This window comes from Grampus griseus (genome assembly GCF_964374135.1).
Source record: "Grampus griseus genome assembly, chromosome: 3".
NCBI classification, from domain to species: domain Eukaryota; kingdom Metazoa; phylum Chordata; class Mammalia; order Artiodactyla; family Delphinidae; genus Grampus; species Grampus griseus.
The window spans coordinates 55,930,373-55,948,884 of NC_139019.1; the positions used below are offsets into that span (position 1 = coordinate 55,930,373).

The 18,512-nt window shown below is 44.6% G+C and overlaps 1 protein-coding gene across 1 annotated transcript in view; it reads left to right on the top strand.

The window, feature by feature from the left end:
- Positions 1–3,041: 3,041 nt before the first annotated feature.
- MAP1B (microtubule associated protein 1B) overlaps positions 3,042–18,512 on the top strand; it is a 94,016-nt gene continuing 78,545 nt past the window's right edge. The window contains exons 1-2 of the mRNA XM_082651455.1: positions 3,042–3,265; positions 11,955–12,056. Coding sequence (XP_082507581.1) covers positions 3,082–3,265; positions 11,955–12,056 — 286 coding nt within the window. The 5' untranslated portion in view covers positions 3,042–3,081. The remainder of the gene's footprint in view (positions 3,266–11,954; positions 12,057–18,512) is intronic.

Here is an 18,512-nt window from a genome sequence, read left to right on the forward strand (position 1 = left end):
ATTTAAACTGTCCCCCTATCTGTGAGGTGGGCACTCATCTCTACCATGCAAATGAGGAAACCAAGGCATAGAGTGGTCAAGCATCTTGCCCAAGGTCACACAGCTAATAAACCATGGTGCTGGGACTTGAAAGCAGGCAGTCTGACTCCAGAACCCAATTTCTAACCTGTACACTACTGCCTCTCATGATGATGGTAGCTTGGACCAGAATGGGGACAGTGGAAAGAAGTAGAAGGATTGAAAATATACTTAGGAGGTAAAATTGACCAGACTCCATGCTAAATTGTACATGGGGCTGAGAGGAAGGAGTCCAAGATGTCTGTGAGGTTTTTGCTTGATCACAGGATAGGTGGTGATACCGTTCACTGACATAGGAAAAGTGAGAGAGGATCAGGTTTGGAGGCCAAAGACAATTTGGGTTTGCAGCATGTTGAGCCTGAGGGGCCTTTGGGACACCCAGGGAATGTCAAGTGGCAGCAGGTAACACAGGTACTCTTATATGTTCGTTTTCCCCTTCTTCCTTAGGACTGTATCTTTTTTTCCTGAGATGGGGATGGGAGCAACTACTTTTCTAGTTTGTAGTGTCACTTAATATTCAATTCTTGTTTCAGAGGTGTTGGTAGTTGTGCCCAACTTGATGTCACCTACACATTTTGTAAGGGTGCTTTTACTTCATTATCTGAGAAACTTGGTCAAAACAGGTCTATTCATCCATCATGTCTTGAGGGCTTACTATGTTCCAATCACTGTATTAGGCATTTACATTTATATCATTTACTCTTCTCTTATGTAGTTACTCACGCAGTTGTAAATATACTCTGCCCAGTCTATAGATGAAGAGACTGAAGATAAGAATAAGTCACTTTCCCAAAGTTACAGAGTTTTACAGTGGCAGTCAGCATCTCTGCTCTGTGTTCTTCCATTTTGTCTCTTTCTCAAAGTGTGGGTAATGACTTAGGTGGTTCATGGTCGTGGCATTTAATTGCACGAACTCATACAGTAAAAAGGCTCTTCTGTTGTTTATTTTCATCCAACCTTCTTTTATGACAACGGAGAATGACTCTGGTGCTAGTATGTCTTCAATGCCTCTCTAACACTTGTTATCTCTGTGTTTAACTTAGGGTACACCTCAGGGTCAGAGTCTTCAGCAAATAACAACAGTGTATAGCAGGAATTTTATAATTTACTTATTTTCATTATGTTTATTCTTAAGGATACCTCCTAATTATAGTAATATTAGTGTTTCCATCTGTACAGCAATAAAGAATTTCATTTAAAATAAATTTAAGTAAAAGAAATAGAGCTAATGAAAACTATTACATAAATAGAAGTAATGGTGGTTCAGAGAAATGGAAGACAATCACTAGCTGACGCTAATTCCAAAGCCTGAAATTGGAAAACAGTGCCCTCGCCATTTCTCCTCCCCCCATCATGGGCTTTGGTGCTGGCCTCATCTCTCTAACAGCAATTGAATGCCTTCTCTTGACCAAAATGTGATCTGTTACCATCTCACTTGGAAACTCTTTGTCACTGCTCACTGGTGAGGGCAGCTCACCAGTAAGATTGTCACAGACCTCAAGTGCTGTGGGCCAGATGGTATCTTTAGTCCCCATTGACCAGACTGGCATTTAGGATGGGGCTAGGACCATGTCAGGGTTTCAGGAAGGAGCTAAGAGCAAAGAGTACATTACCAATAAGTCAGGGTGGTTAACAGCTAAGACCATGGGCTATTTTGGAAGTCTTAGTATATCCAGGTGATTTTTTTTTAATATGCATTCTAGTATTAAAACTATATTGACTACTCTACTTTCCAGCCATTCCTCTTTCCTAAGCCTCTTATCCCCCAGTCTTTTATGATAGTACTGTGTTTGCACGTTTTGTTCCTTCTTCACCACCACCACCCCCTTCCTGGGGCAGAAGCTATATTCAGTGTTTGTGAGAAATGGTTGTAGATGGGCTGCCTTTAAACAACATTTTTATGAGTTATTCTAAACATAGACAAAGACAATAAAAATTCCCAATGCTACATGTATTTTAAAAGACATCATTGTCACATGAAATAATTTTTCTTGTGTGTTCCCCAAGGAACTGAAAAGTATATTATAGTCACTGTAATCCTGCTGGGTAGAGACAGTATCTTCTCTTTATTCTTTGTTATGCCTGATATCTGTTCAGCATATTATTAAGAAAAATCTGTATCTGGAATAATGCATCTGCATTCTTTTCATTTCCCACGAGCACCACAAAGCCAGTACTTTTTCATCAGTGGCTCCTGCAGAGTAAGGTCCAAAGCCTGAACAATGGTAAGCTTAGGTTTTGCATTTTTGATGTATTCTTTACAGTGAAGGTGGTGAATACTGGTAAATATGTCTTCCTGAATTCACATCAAAGAAGAGACAGGTTCCATCTTCCCGGGCGGGGTACCCTCAGCCCCAGGTCCGCTGTGCTAACACAGCTCCTGAGAACCTGGCTTCAACGCAGACAGGACACAAGGCAGAGACCTGACTTGTGCACCTCGGACAAGGTAAAATATCCCGACTCTAAAAACGGAAACACATCCCATTCTCCTGCACCAGCGGGGTGAGGGTTTGCAGCGGGCGGTGGGTGTGGTGTGGGGTGTAGGTTGGGAGTGTTTTCCCCCCTTAGAGTCCTCCTGCCACTTGACTCGCGGCCCTGCCCTGACCATTGTCCGCACATCTCGTCCCTCCAGCTTCCGGGCCGCGGGCGAGATGATTTGCTGCAGATGACATCAGCTCTGGGCCAACGGCTGGAAGAGCGGAGGCAGCCACCCCGTGAGGATGTGCCGGGTGGTCCTTGCCTCCTCCTCTTCCTCCTCCTCCCCGGTTCCCTGCCTAGTCTCCATATAAGAGGCGCCGCCTCCCCGCCCTCTCTCACTCCCCACTCCTCTCCGCCGCGCGCTCTAGGAGAGGGCGGAGGGGGAGGTGGCGCGCAGCGCCAGGAGGAGGGGAGACGCAGGGGGCGGAGCGGAGACTGCACCTTCGGAGATAATCCTTTCTCCTGCCGCAGAGGAGAGGAGCGGCCGGAGCGCGGCACTTCGCCGAGGCATAGCAAGCCGGCAGGATGGCGACCGTGGTGGTGGAAGCCACCGAGCCTGAGCCGTCCGGCAGCATCGTCAGCCCGGCGGCGACCACCTCGCCCAGCCTGTCGCATCGCTTCCTCGACAGCAAGTTCTACCTGCTGGTGGTCGTCGGCGAGATTGTGACCGAGGAGCACCTGCGACGCGCCATCGGCAACATCGAACTTGGTAAGAGGCCCTGCGCCCCGAGGGGACGCGTTTGGGGAGACGCGCAAACGCGACCCCACCCAGGGCGCGACGGCCACCTTTCTCCTCCGGCACACCCCGCGCCCATGTCTTTCCCCGCTACTTCCCGCACTCGGTCCAGACTCTTTTTTTCTGGGCTCATTTCGGAGAATAATTCGAATTATCAGATTTGAGACGCAGTGGGAGAGCCTCTCCTAATCTTGACGGATCCGTTACCAGGCTGGGTCGGGAGATCCCAGCTGGCTACCGCCTCTCCCGCTAAATGAGATGCAGGTGTCAAAGGGGCAGAGGCCACAATAAAGCCGCAACCGCAGGAAACCAAAGGTGGGGGGGGGGGCGCTGATGCGGCCACTCCTTTCAGCCCCCCTCTCACCCCCGCAAAATGCTGGGATTGCCCCTCGCCGGCAGACCCCAGGCTGAAGTACCATGTGCCAGGGCTCTCGTGGGAATCATTCCCACCACAAACACCTCAGCCCCCGAGAAGTGCCTTTGCTGGCTTAAAACCTCCCCATCTTTTCTTTCCTTGGAATGACTAGGCTAGTCCTAGGGCCACGCCCGCTCCCCCCCACCCCCCGGGATGCGGAGATGGAGAACCGCCTGCGCCTCCTTCCCAGGAGGCGCCTGCCTCGCTACCGCCCCTGGGGCCTTGGTTGCAGCTTTTAGCAAGGACAATGGGACCCCCAAGTTGTGGGGTGGGGCTTCTTTTAAAAGTCTCGGCTTCGGGAGTGATGGCTTAGGGAGGGGGACGGCGGGGGGCCCGCGGGTAGGGCCGGCGCCTCGCCCGGTGCGCGCACTACTGGCGCGCCCTGCAGAGGCCGAATAGCGGTTTGCCTGGAACCCTGGGCGGGGCCGTGAGGGTCCGGCGGGCGCAGCCTCGGGCGAGCGGACCGACCCGCCCCGCAGCCCCACCCGGGCTGCCGCAGTGCCCCCGCCCGCCGCACCTGCCCCCCGCACTGCGGCGCCCCCAGTGGGCGCGGCTGGCCGGGAGTGCGCTCCGCCAGGGCTTGGGGGTGCTACCTGCCCCCACCTCTCCCCAGCCCGGCTTTGTTGCGCTCGAAGTCCCTGGGTAGGCAGTCTGTCCTCTGCCTTTCCCTTTACCCCCGGCGTCCCAGACCTCCCCTCGCCCTGACAGAGGTCGCTACTCCCTCCCCAGGCCCAGGCAGCGCTCTATTCTCTCGGGGTGGTGCTGAAGCGGTTCTGCCCGGAGACACCGGCTGGTGGGCGTGGTGCAGTCCGCACTGCGGTCTCTACGGCAGCCCGAGGCGGACAAAGGGCGTTCACGCAGCCCTCGTTCCCCGCGCCCGCCCCCACCCCATAAATTTAAGAAGAGAGAAAAACCTTGTTTTAGATGAAAAAAAAAATAAACGCTAGTAGTCTGCCTCTGCATTTGGAAACGGTCGCCTGTCCCCAGAACAAAAGGCTGCAGGGTGGGGGCTGGAGTTGCAGACCTGGTTCTTTTGTTTAACTTTAAAAGCACTGATGTTCCCTTTCAGATTAAAAAAAAGAAAGAAAGAAAAAAGAAAAAGTGAGCAACAAGCAGTCTTGTTATTTTCTTCGGAAAACAATATTTAAGAATAGGATATGTCAATAGTGAAATGCCTCATTTGAGCATCTCAATAACGCTTCATTTTCAAACTACAGCCCTTTAATCTGATCTGTACTAATTTAGTTTATTTGCACATTTTTTCCTTGGAAGATTTCACACGTACTGATTTTGGGTGTGGCTACTGTATGAATCAATGACTTTGTATTTTTAAAAAAATATTATTTGTCAGCACCTTTGCTGGGAAGCAATAATACATCAGGAAGTGTTTTTCTATCTATAAAAGGTTCATAACCACCCGATGCAGTGCGAGGAGAGGGACCACCATCCCCATTTTGGAGATGGGGGGCCCAGAGAGGCAGGAAGGATAAAGGGACCAGCTCAAGGTGACACCACTCATAAGTGACAGAGGTGCCAGCACTGCAGCATCACTGGTTTTCTGGCCCTGTCATGATGTTAGTGCAGGACAAGCTAACATCAGGGAGATCAAACAGCAATTTTCAGAGCTTGCCTTTATACAAAGGCAATAGTCATCCACTTGTGGGCAGCGCCCCATGCAGGGAGGTGGTTCAGCAGTCACCTTCCACGTAATTATATTCCTGCTTTGTTACTCTGCTGATATCCTTTTAGTGCCCCGTTTCTCAGGGGGTTTATTCAAGCTGCTTCTGTTTGAGGATAAACTAGAGGCATTCAAGTATCGCTGTGAAGTGCTCTCTACTGTGTTTTACACTGCTAGCACGTAGTGATAATATTCAGATTTGTCTTCCTGTCTTTTAAAAAAAATTTTTTTATTGATGTATTATATAGAGAGGAAAAGGCACAAATCATAAATGAGGAGCTTGGTGAATTTTCACAAAACGACATACCTGTATGATCCTGATCAAGAAGCAGACATTACTGGAATCCCAGAAGCCCCCTCAGGTTTCCTTTTCAGTCAGCATGCCTTCCTGATTTTTTTTTTTTTTTCCTTTTTTGCGGTACACGGACCTCTCACTGTTGTGGCCTCTCCCGTTGCGGAGCACAAGCTCCGGCCGCACAGGCTCAGCACCCATGGCTCACGGGCCCAGCCACTCCATGGCATGTGGGATCTTCCCGGACCGAGGCACGAACCCGTGTCTCCTGCATCAGCAGGTGGACTCTCAACCACTGCGCCACCAGGGAAGCCCGTCTTCCTGATTTTGAATTCCCTGATTCAGTCAGGTTTTTGCAGGTACCTCTGAAATGGCAGTATTGATCCCATTAAGAATCAACCAAGTGAGTGAGCAGAGCCATTTCCTAATGCACAGTAACAGATGCTGCTTTTCCTCTGGAGATCACTCTCGGGTCCTGGGGTCTCGGATGCAGATCAAGCTGCAGGGCCTTCCAGTGCTAAGTGAAAATACTGCTCCCGTAGCTTTTCTGACAGTCTAAGATGACTTAGCAACAGGGCAGGCTGGCTGTTTCCCTGTGCCGGATATTCGCTGCCGCCTCAGCTTTCAGGTCCCAGCTGGACCTCCTCCAGAGGTCACTCTGATACCACGGCTGTAGTTGCTGGTGCCCATGGACCCCGTTGTGTGAAGCAAGATGGAGATGCTCCAGGGGGTTCGGCTCTGATTGTGTGCTGCAGGCTGGGAAAGCCGTTCATCATCTGTTCCTCTTGCTTCCCATTTCCCCTCTTGCCTTAACAAAGGCTTTGTGGGTTTGGAGACCCTGGTGACTTGGATTTTTGCCATTTGATGACTTGGGCCTCTTTGGGAAGTCCAGCAAATAGGTCTATAGGAAGATGGTGGTAATGCAGTAAATCAACAGGCCTGAAACACCCCAGCATGGATGCTTAGTAAATTCTTCATGAAACCAGGTGTTACTGAACCAAACGCAGGTCTGCTCACCCTCTCACAGTAAAGCCAATCTACTGACACCAGGTTGTGGTGGAGGAAAGTGCAGCTTTATTGTAAGGTGCCAATACAAGGAGAATGGGTAGTTTGTGCTCAAAACCCTGAACTCCCCGAAGGGTTTCAGCGTAGCATTTTTAAAGGCAAGGTGAGGGAGGGCGTCCCGGGGTTTGTGATTAGCTCGTGCACGTGCACGATTCTGTGGTTGATTGATGACGAGGTAACAAGGCGGTAATGGGCACTATGTGCTCATGGTCATCAAGTAGTTAATTCCTTCCATTTGGTGGTGGTGTTAGCATCTGAAAAACAAGTCAGGAAGTAACGCATCAGAAACTAATATCTAGGTACTTCAGAGAGGAGCTGAAGCAGAGGATATAGGGGAGGGGTCTGTCCCAGGAAGGCCCCATAGGGTCCTGCTTGGTTACACAAGGAAGAGAGACCATGATTCATTTCTTCAGCTGTATTCAAAATGCATAATGGAGGGTCTGGTCATTTCTTCTCAAATTTGAAACAATAGACTTTCCTCAGACTGGTCTAGCTTTAGTTAGTTAGTTATGCAGGACTCAATGCCAAACCATTGTTGCTCCACCAACTGCTCTTTGGCACCTCTGTTGCCCCCTTCCTAATTAGTCCCCAAGAAGGACTTAACAGTCATCCCTATTTTTAGCAGAGCCTCCACTCCTCCTGTTTATTTTAGGACATGGACTACATATATCCATGCCTTGCAAAACTAATTCTATAGCCTTGTGAAAAGTTTTCTTTGCTTTATTTTTTTAAAAGAAACTAAAACATATAAAGAATACTAAGTGTCCGTTTAATGTTTTCAATTACTGTTAAAGAGTTTAACTTTCCTCTAGTTAACATTGGGAATCAGTGGGATTTGTTCATAATAAGATAGATGTGTGTAACATCTAATGTCCTGGATTTTTAGATGTAAGTTTCGCTAACTACAGTGTTTCTGATGTCATTTATTGAATGTTTTTAGTCTAAGATGGTTAAGAGAATTAACCCAGGAAAGATTTGGGGTTTCATTTCCATTTTGTTTCAACAGGAAAACAACAACAACATGGTGGGAATTAAAAGAAATGTTGGGGACTGTTAAATTGATTATATTCATCTTCATACGTTTCAAAGTCAAAAGGCAGATGCCTTCTGCTTGCACTGCTTAATTGGTATTACCTACTAAGGGTTCTTTGATCCATGCTGAAATATAAGCCAGACGCTAAACTAAGGTCATTAAATTGATGAGTCATTATTAACCTTCTCTAAAGGATTACTTTTTAAATAAGTTCTCACTTTTAGGCCAATAAATAAATTATTATAAATCACTTCTTTTGCTTGCTTCTAATGTGAAGTGCTAGCCAAGACCTAACTTATTTATCATCAATGCTTTGAAACGAAGAACTCTGTAAGATACTGTCTGCATTACACATAACATATAAATTATGAACGTCAAATTGTTGGCTTAAAACAAAAGGAAAAAAGCAAATTGAAGGTTAGGTCAAGGGAAAAAATAGGAAAACTTTTCTCTAGGAAAGAAAACCTTATGGAATTTAGCATTTCCTTTGTTTTAATTGTTTCTTTATGATTCAAATCTGACTTCAGATCACGTTTTAGCATAGTTTTGAAAATAGAATCTTATGGTTATAGTTTAGTAATAATTTAGGAACTTGGGCAAAAAATATTCAAAGTCTGTTTCTGAGAGGGAGCAACTAAAGCTCATGGAAGAAAACCAACTTGCTCAAATAGCAGTCAGATAGAATCCGTGTACCATTTCAGCACACAATGCATGGTCATTTCTTTCTGCTTTCTTCAATCTATTGTTTATTTCAGGATATAGATTTTCGCCTTTAAATGAGAGGCGTTTTTAAAAAATTGTTGGTTTTATTAAATAATCCTGCAAAATGTTTGCATGATCAGTAAACCTGGCAAGATCTAACCTATGTAATATAAGGCGACCTGGTTCTTCCTTATTGTTCACCCTGACTTGTCCTGTGATACCCACCCCCCAACAATACACACACACACACACACACACACACACACACACACACACACACACACACACACACACACACACACCCTTTTCTTTTCTCCTTTTTTCATCTGTCAACTTTATGTGCACTTTAGCCTCCCCTTCGTGCACTGCCACCCCTGGAATCAGAGAACTGAGATGGAAATCCACGATCCTCTGTTCCCGCCTGGTCATCAGGCTATACATAGACAGTGATGGTACTTGCTTCCAGGGCTGGAAGACAGTGCCAGGTTAGGTAGGGGTGTTCTCAGGATGCCTAGCCATAGGCCAGCTGCCCACGGGTGACAGATGTTCTCTGGGCCCAGTTTAAAAAGTGGAGGTTGATCTCCTCCAACTGGTGGGGTTGTTTTGTCCCCACCTGGGTAAGCCTGTAAGGGCACAGTCATGATAGAGTTTGCTGGAGAAGCAGAGGCCCAGGGAAGAGCTTGACCTGGCGTGGACTGGGGGATAGTCAGAAAAAGGGCCAGGAAATTCCATGGCTTTTCTACTGCCCACTGGAAACGAGGATGACCTGCTTCTGAAAGCCTCTTCAGACCTTCTTTACCCCACTATCCCCTCCAGCCATGAACTCAGGGAGGGGACTATGTGAGAAGAGCCAAAGAAGACATTTTTTGGTCCTGTGAGCTTTAGAGAGGCCACTGCTGGCTTCCTCTTAGGCACAAAGGAGCGATATATAAACTAAGTGCAATATGAATCTTCATTGAGAAGTAGTATTTCCCTTTACTAACATTATCCAGTAGAAGGTACAAGGTAATTACACAGTCTTTTCTTTCTAAAATTGGTATAGAAAGTGGCTTGGTTCCAAAATTTTCCTTTGCAACTAAAATTACTAGTAAATCCATTGTAACCTTTATTTTATAAGTGGTAGTAGTGATGATGCATCGTTAAGATGTAATTTGGCTGGAAATTGCTCCCTTGAAAAGAGAATCCTGAATTTTTAATTTCACTGGGAGTATAAGTTACATTATCAGCTGTTTGCTAATGTAACTTAAAAATTACTAAATGGTTTTTCTACTGTTTCATACTTTTTCCATTGCTAAATTACGAATCATACAACCAGGAGTTTATGAAATAAAAAGCAAATGTTTAACTGCATGTGTCATGACATTGAAGTTAATTGAAGCCAAGGGAAAAATGGCAAACAACAATCTAAGAACAAGTCTATGTATAACTCTAGATGAAGCCATTCAAATAATGTAGCAATTTAGACTTTCTTAGAACAAAGGCAGAAAAATTATGCAAATTTAATTTTAATACATATGTTCATTATTAACTTTATTGACCCTACTTGACAAGCCTGAAGGCAAAGTGGAGCTCAGACCTGGAGCACAGATAATCCAGTCACCAATTTCCAATTAAGCAGCTCAGACAGGAGCTCGATGATTTTCCATGCTAGCTGAATACATAGTATATATACGTGGAAGTAAAATATTCTGATGAATTCAGGCCTCTCGACCTGTCAAGCTTTCTGTGAAACAAACAAAAACCCATTTATCATTTCTGCACGGAAAAGATCTGCAAAATCACAACATGCCTTTCTTGTTAAAATTTAAATACTCCATTAACACAAATGCAAACTGAGGCTGTTAATGTTTCCAGGGAGACCCATAAAATTCTCCCTTGTAATTTAGCCTCTCTTTAGGAATGTTAACTCTTGCACACCTGAATTCTTCCCAAAGATTGTATGAGAAATTTCTGCCTCTATGTAGTAGATATACATCTATTTGAAAATATTTCTCATATTCGTAAAGGTGTTTGGTGTGTCATCTGAAGATATTTTAGATGTGTAGTCAGCTCAGTTTCCAGAATCTTCGTTGTGTGTGTGTGTGTGTGTGTGTGTGTGTGTGTGTACTACCTTCATTCTTTGCAAGACAGGAAAACTGAACAAGATTTAAATGGGGGTAAATGCACGTATGCCTTAAGGATTTGAGAGGTGTGTTTAAATAACACACTGCCATTTATACTTCCAAGTCTGTATGCATGACTAATGACCAGCAAAAATGATTAAATGACCAAGTGTTTATTTAGAGATAGTTCACCTGTGTGGTACCCCTAGACGTTCAAGTCCCTGCCTTTAGTAGATAGGCAATAATGATAGTTGTTCCAGAGGTTTGTTTCCGGCAATTGAGGATGCTCCATGCAGGGGTACAATCTAGGATACTACCTACGTAATGGCTCTACCATGAGCCGTCTATTTGGGAAGATATAAAAATGCATGAAAAACAAACACACGCTCCCAGTTCTGTGGTTCCCCAATTTTGCCTGGCCTGCTTCCCAGGACTCCCACCTCTGCTGTACCCTTTAGCCATCTCTCTTGGAAGGTCAGGAGAGAGGAAGGAGGAAGAGATGAGGGAGGTAGGGTGTCAGCACTCCTTACCCTCGTATTCCCCTCACCCCAGCTTCCAGTCTTGTGAACAGAAGCCTGAACTTTTGTGGGAATAGACAGTTCATGGCCCTCAACTCTGTAGAAGTTTTATACGGTATAAAAAGTTGCCACATTTCTTTGCCTCTGGATAAGAAAATTCAGGACAACTAACAATTGTGAATGAAAGAGCTGTCTGCCAAGCTAGTCAGGTACATGCCTGGGAGGACAGAGAGGCCACGTCTTTTAAGATTGAGATCCAGCTTTCTTAGCAAAGATCACACAAATTTTGATTGATATCTAGGGGTTGAGAAATCAAGGTCAAAAATGGGAGGGGTAAAGAAAAGTTACCAGATACACAAAATGCATATGCACACTGCAAAAACCTTTAAAAACAGAGCCCTGGACTTCAATGCCAGCCTCCATATCTCTGCTTCCCCACCCTCATTCTACATTTTCTAGCCACGTACAAGCGGACCATGGGAAAGCTAGCAATTGTCTGGTAGCCCCCTAACTGCTACAGGCTCACCATCTTCCTGTCCTTTCTACTCCCACCCTGGAGTAAAGCCTGTCATTTTCCTAATAACTGTTTTCCTTTACTCTTCCAGAAGAGCTGCATTTACATTTTATGAGGGGCAGGAGTTCAGTCCACACTGCTAGTTATCCTTCCCCTGTGGCCTGGTGGAGAGACTTCCCCGGCCCTCCCGTTTTGTGGGCATCCACTGCTGGTCACCACGCTCTTCAGGAAAGGAGTTTCCACATCCTTCCTTAAAGCTTGAGAAATGCTACCGTGATGTTTTCCAAACCACTTCGAAATGAGTAACTGGAGATCTGTCATCTGTCTTCCTTTCCTTCCTTAGGAATCCGATCATGGGACACAAACCTGATCGAATGCAACCTGGATCAAGAACTGAAACTTTTTGTATCCCGACACTCTGCAAGATTCTCTCCTGAAGTTCCAGGTGAGGCTTAGTTAAGTATTAGTCAAGGTAGAATTTGAAAGGACGAGAAACAGGCCATTGGCTGGAAAGCTTTGCCTGGGGCATGGAAAAGATTTCCTCTTATTGCTAAAGGATTCTTTGTGTTTGTTATTATCAACTAGGTTAGCAAGAAGCCATATTTTAGGAAGGTCAGCTAACTTAAGTTGTCACTGTGTGGGTTTCCATTTTGTGGAGTCTTAAAAGTTTTTAAGTTCTAGGGTAAATTTAAAAAATTTTTTTCATATTTATCTCACTGTACTCTGAGCTTAAGGGTTTGTAAACTATTTAAATGTTACTTTTACTCACATGAAGTTATGAATACAAATTGGATGCTCCCAGAATTTCATAACTGCCCTTCCCTCTCAAGAAAATGAAATATTTGCTTTACTGCATTTTCTATCTGAATGAAATACACATTATCATTTTTGTCATTGCATTATCACCTACTTTTCTTAGTGGGTAAAAGAGTCTGAAATTCCAAACTACTGTTAAAATAGCCTTTCTTTCAGAGATGAAAAGAATACTACAGAATAATTAAAGGTAAGGACACAAACATTTGTCATTTATGAAGATGCTGCCGCTAACTAGCCGCTTCACTGGGGATGTAGTCTACCTGTGCCTCTAGGCCTGGGGATGTAGGCAGACTCACCCACCTTGTCTTCCTCATGTGAGCTGTGACCCATACTTCCCCCACTTAGTCACATTTGAGGATTATGAACAGAGTTACTTGCCCATAAAGACTCTAAACCTGGGGTGTGTTTTTCAATAGCTCTGCCATTGATCTATCACATACTGTTTTGCATTTTATTTCTTAAATACCACCTAAATTTTATGTAAAAGAGAGAACACCCTTTTCTGTTTACATGATTTTGTTGTATGATTGCAAATTTTGTTGGCGTTGATAAAAAACCAGCAAGGAGGTTCAGCCTTTTTTTTTTAATATATATATATATATTTTTTTTTTTTTTTTGCGGTATGCGGGCCTCTCACTGTTGTGGCCTCTCTCGTTGCGGAGCACAGGCTCCGGACGTGCAGGCTCAGCGGCCATGGCTCACAGGCCCGGCTGCTCCGCGGCCTGTGGGATCTTCCCGGACCGGGGCACGAACCCGTGTCCCCTACATCGCAGGCGGACTCTCAACCACTGCGCCACCAGGGAAGCCCGGTTCAGCCTTTTTGACTGATTACATCGTTGTACATACTTGTACATAGCCTTGTACATACTGAGATTGGAAATCACTTACAGACTGTCAGTGCCTTCATGCATCACACTCAGCAGTATGCCCATGAGACTGGGATAGTTCTTCTCTTTGAGTTTGCTATTAGAATAAAATCCCTTACTTTTCAGTTATCAAATGAATTGTAGCTTTCAAGCATGGAGTTGAGTAAATGTGTTCAGAAAAACTTAGCAAGAACTGGTTCATTAAAAGTTAAACTTGCTGTAAAGCCATGTGAAAATCAGCTCTGTAGCTTTGCGTCGAGCAAAAAGAATGATCCAGAGACTATCAGACAGCGCATGATTTGCTGAAGTAAAGGTACAGTATATGGTTGTTTCTCTCGTTGTTATGTTGCATTTTTATGTCTTGCACATTTCTGTGACTTTTGAATTCATCTCACGAAAAGAAAAATAAGGGAAGTACCCTTTTCGAACAAGTATGTTTCAAAATGTAAAATTCAAGCTTTTATCCTTTCTCTGTAGGTTGTTCTGGCTTTCTTGCTATGACTTTTTTTTTTTTTTTTTGGTAAATGAATCCTGTGATTTGCATTGTGTTCCTTCATCCTTGTATTTGACTTTATAGAATGACAGTATATTGTGAAATGAAAGGCTGCAAGAATTGCTAAAGAATTAACCATTTTTGAACCAGGGACCTAGTATGACTCTTGTGGACTAAGGAAGGTCAGGTCCCCCCACAAACCACTACCATGGGCTCATGTAGCCCATTCTCCCTTCTTTTCCTGCTGTCACCCACAGTAAGGGTTGGTTACCGACCTAGTTGTAGCAGTGCTGTGCTAGGCTCTGTGTCTAGAGATTGGCGCCTGGACACACAGCACCCTCCCATTCTTGCCAGGTCCAGGAAGAGGTTATGAGCTTCCTTCCCCAGCCTAAGAGTGCAGCTGTGCAGGGCTGGGCCTGCGCTCTGAGAACCGAGCAACCAGAATGCAGGCATGGGGGTGAGGCCCTGTGTGGGAAGCATTCAGAGCGGGGTGAAGGTTTCTAACCAAGACTACAGCAGAGGTTAAAAGCACACGTCAGATTCAGTTCAGGTAAGTAAGGGTGTTTTAGAGAGAAGAGCTGTTACGTTAGAGGATGAGGATGCCAGATTGGGGTAAGCGGAGATCGTAGGGTGATCGCTGGATTGGACCCAAAGAAGTCTTTAGCTTTTCCTGGACGAACTGAAGGGTTTTATGGGAAAATTTGAGATCTGTTTTTTAAGTGGCTCCAAATCTAGTGTGTCTTCCCCACTCCCTGATAGTCTGTAGAAGCGAATGCCTGCACCTCAGGCCCCTAAAATGGAGTCAGTTGAACCTCTGCATTTAGAGTTTCAAGAGTCTGAGTTAACTTAGAGGCAAGGAAAGAGATGAAGGTTGAATCCGCTAAAAAAATAAAGCTGTCCCTTCAGCCAATTAAAAAATACCTAAATAGCCCCTACAGTGTGCCAGGCCGTGTGGGGTGGGGAAGGTGAACACAGTGATGAACAAAAAAACCACAGTCACTGCTTTGCTTACTCTTGTCTTCTTGTGAGAAGAGTAGGCATTTAACAGTCATATACAGACTAGCATCAACTCTAGCACCCTGCATCAAATCCAGACAGTTTTTTTGTTTTGCTTAGGCTGGCAGAGTTTTAATAAAATATTCATTGCCCTCCCTGATGACACAAGTATAGGGGCACTCAGAATCTGTAGGAATTTGGTCCAGGACTCCTGTGGGTACCAAATCCGATGAATTCTCAAGTCCCTTATATGAAATGGCATGATGTTTACGTATAACCTACGCACATCCTCTCATATACTTTAAATCATCTCTAGATTACTTATAATACAATGTACAATACCTAAAAGCCATGTAGATAGTTGCCAGCCTGTGGCAAATTCAAGTTTTGCTTCTTGGAACTTTCTGGAATTAAAAGTATTTTCAACCCTTGGTTGGTTGAACCTGCAGATGTGGGACCCGCAGATATGGAGGGCCAACTGTAGGTGAGGAGCTAGGGTTGCCCATATATCTGTTTTGCATTCATGCCACTATACCCCTGTTGCTATTTTTAAGAATTGGAGAGTCCTTATAAAAGACTGGTGATAGCCTCAAACGCAGCTAATAGCTCATGCGAACAGCACAACCAGATTTGTCAGATTTGTTCCCTTGTACTAGTTTACGTCTTGTACTAGTTTTTAAACATGGTTTTGAGATTCAGTTGGCCTATTTCTTCAGGATTGCAGGTCTGATTGAATGGCTTAGTCATCTTGAACAAATATCCTTTGAGCAGGAAGCTGGAATATGTTGCTTTCTCTGCAGAGGTGGAGGTCATCTACTATGAATAATGAGGTGATGGGTCCCCCAGTTCCCCAGAATGTGAGCTCTGGGATCACCAAATGCCGTCCAAGTCTGGCATGCTCGAATTCTTGGAATAGTCAGTCATCTAGGGTCATCTTACTCGCTCAAACCTGTTGCAGCATTGACTTCCTCAATATCCTTCAACAGATGTCTCTGTTCCCAGGGCAGATCTCTGCTGATTAGCCCTGGTGTAACACCACTCCTGGCCACATCTAAGCAGGGTTCAAGTGAGACCAGTTATCTTGAGAGAAAAGGTTATGTATTCTTTCATGAACACCCCCCAGTCTTTTCACTCAAGTCAAAGTTCAACAGTTGAGTCTTTTGAAAATAGAGGAATAGTCATATATTTCCTTTTATGTACAAATTCAAATACTATTGTAAATTTTTGTTTATATATTACAGTATGTTTTTTGTACCTTAATTGTGTTGGATGAGAATCATTTTGATAAATCTTACCATGAGAGTAGAGCTAGGTTTACCATGCTGAATGGAATTTATTTCACTCTCCATTCCTGTTTGCTTCTCTCCCTAACTTAACTTGAGATGTGTCTGCCTCTAACAATAGAGAGGACTATATCCTAGGGTTCTAGAAAGTGTCCCATGATTGCCTGTGTTAGACAAACATCATTTCAAAACAACAAACAAATACAGAGCATTCCTAGGACAAGGGACACCAGAATGAAAATGAATTTCAGTCCTTTTTCCATCATTTTGCTACTTCTGCCTAGAAAACTAATTCAACATTTTTGTTAACCCAAATCCTCACCAGCAACAGAGCACGATGCAGATCCTGGATCCTAGCTCTAAAAGTTATTTGCTGTGGGATCTCTTGACAAGTTACCTAAGCATTCTAAGCCTCAGTTTTGTTGTTTGTAACACAGAGATGATCACTTCTACCTCGTAGAGTTTTCATGAGGATCAAGTGAATTAATTTGTATAAAGATCTTGAAACAGTGCTTATCACATGGGAAAACAATAAACATAAGCTAGTATTAAAGTTGTGGCCCTTGTTGAAAATCTATCAGATTTGTATATTTGGTGATTATTATTATCTAGGGGAAAGAGTGGCTTTAGATATTGGCTGGCTTCCTTTTTGTCATTAAAAAATTTGTATGAAAGGTGTTTCTCGGAGAAGCAGTTGCCATCGACATTATCAGAAGGCACATAGTTGCTGGGTATGTGCAGGAGACAGCAACATGCTTTGGCTGGGTTTAGGAAGGTCCTTTGGGTGTGAGAGCGAAATGGAGGTGATGCATTAAGGTGCTGCCCCAGCAGGACCGTAGGGCAGGGTTGAAGACCATGTGCAAAGTGGTCCTGTTGCTGCCCCTCTGAGGATGCTGAGGTGGGTGAGATTGCTAGCCTGCTCTCTCGCTGTGATGATCTGTCCACGGGCGACGTCTTCTGATCCCTCCTACCCCTCGGTTCTCTCTTCTTTTCTCTCCAACCAACAAGTGACTATAGACTTTTCCAGTTTTAAGAAACTGAGATTTCTTATGGCTTATTTTCTTAGTCAACTGAATAAATAGTAGTAAGACTTTGGTACATTTACATTTTGTCACTCGTTTTATAACTCCTAGATTGCATTCACAAAAAAGCTTCATGTGGTGTGATTGACTTTGTAATGTGTATATGGGTGCTTCTGTTTAAGAATCCATGCCTTTTCTCTGGAAGGTAAATAAACCACAGATTTGTGCTGAGTGACTGCTCAAAATATCTTGCCTCAAGATTGGTTTTTGACGGAGAATTAAAATCAAGCCCTTTGAATTTAAGTCATGAGAATCCCTTTCACGTTGAAGAGTCAAGGATTTACAACATTTGCTGGTCGAATGATAAGAAAATACTAAGATGCTCTTAGAAAAGGTCTAAGAATGTTGGTACTCATCTTCTTTCTCTGTCTAGACTTGTATGTTTAGTCTGTCGTTGCACAGAATTATAGCCTAATTGTATGTGCCTAGAATACATCAACCCCTCTATAACAGCCAGTAATGAATGTGTTTTCAGCCCTGCTCCCAACCTTTAAAAGATAAAGCACACAAATACACGTTCACTTGCATTCGAGAGGCTGACGCGACCCTCAGGGATCCTGTGATTTCCGAGGGAAAGCAGATGCATTATCCCCTGTTCTCTCTCTCACGTGCACACGCACAGGTACAGGCACTTGCTCACATGCCCAGCGGGCTCATCTTTTCTCACTGCATCATCATATGAGGTTATGGCAGGAATCCTGGTCTTAGAAGAAAATGGCAAATAAAGAGCCTTAGTTTTGTTGAAGTAACCAGACCTCTGCTTAACATCCATTGAGGTCAATGCCGCCCGCCTGGGAAGGGGACTCCCATTTTAATGCAAATCACTCGCCTTTCTCCACTCGCCCCCTGCCCTCAGCCTTCCCGGCCCCTCCAGCTTCATGCTCCACCCAAGTGCTCCCATTCACACGCTGCCCCAAACTGCCTGCTTGCCCCTCGACCCCCCGCCCCATCCGCATTCCTTTGAAACAGTGAGCGGGCCAGACTTTCCAAGGAGAAGATCCAGAATTTGGTAGTGTATGCAATACAGGCGTTAATTCCTGTGAGGTTTGCAGTTTGCTCAGCTTTGAAATTTGGCGATCCTTTATATCCATAGATCCTTACAGCGCATGTGATTTTTTTTTTTTCTTTTTCTGGTGCAAGTGTGGCCAGAGGAATAAAACGGTGTTTCATTGCCCTTTGCAGATGCCTTCATTCCCCAGGGTTGTTAATGATGGCTCATTCGGACCACCCTAGAAATACCTATTCATCTCACTTTTTTTTCAGAGTCGGAAGGATGCTTTACTCTGCCGGCTGTAACGGCTCTCAAGCAGTTCCTAATGGGCACTGCGGGACCACTCAACATAGGCAAGCATAGGCAGGAAGGTA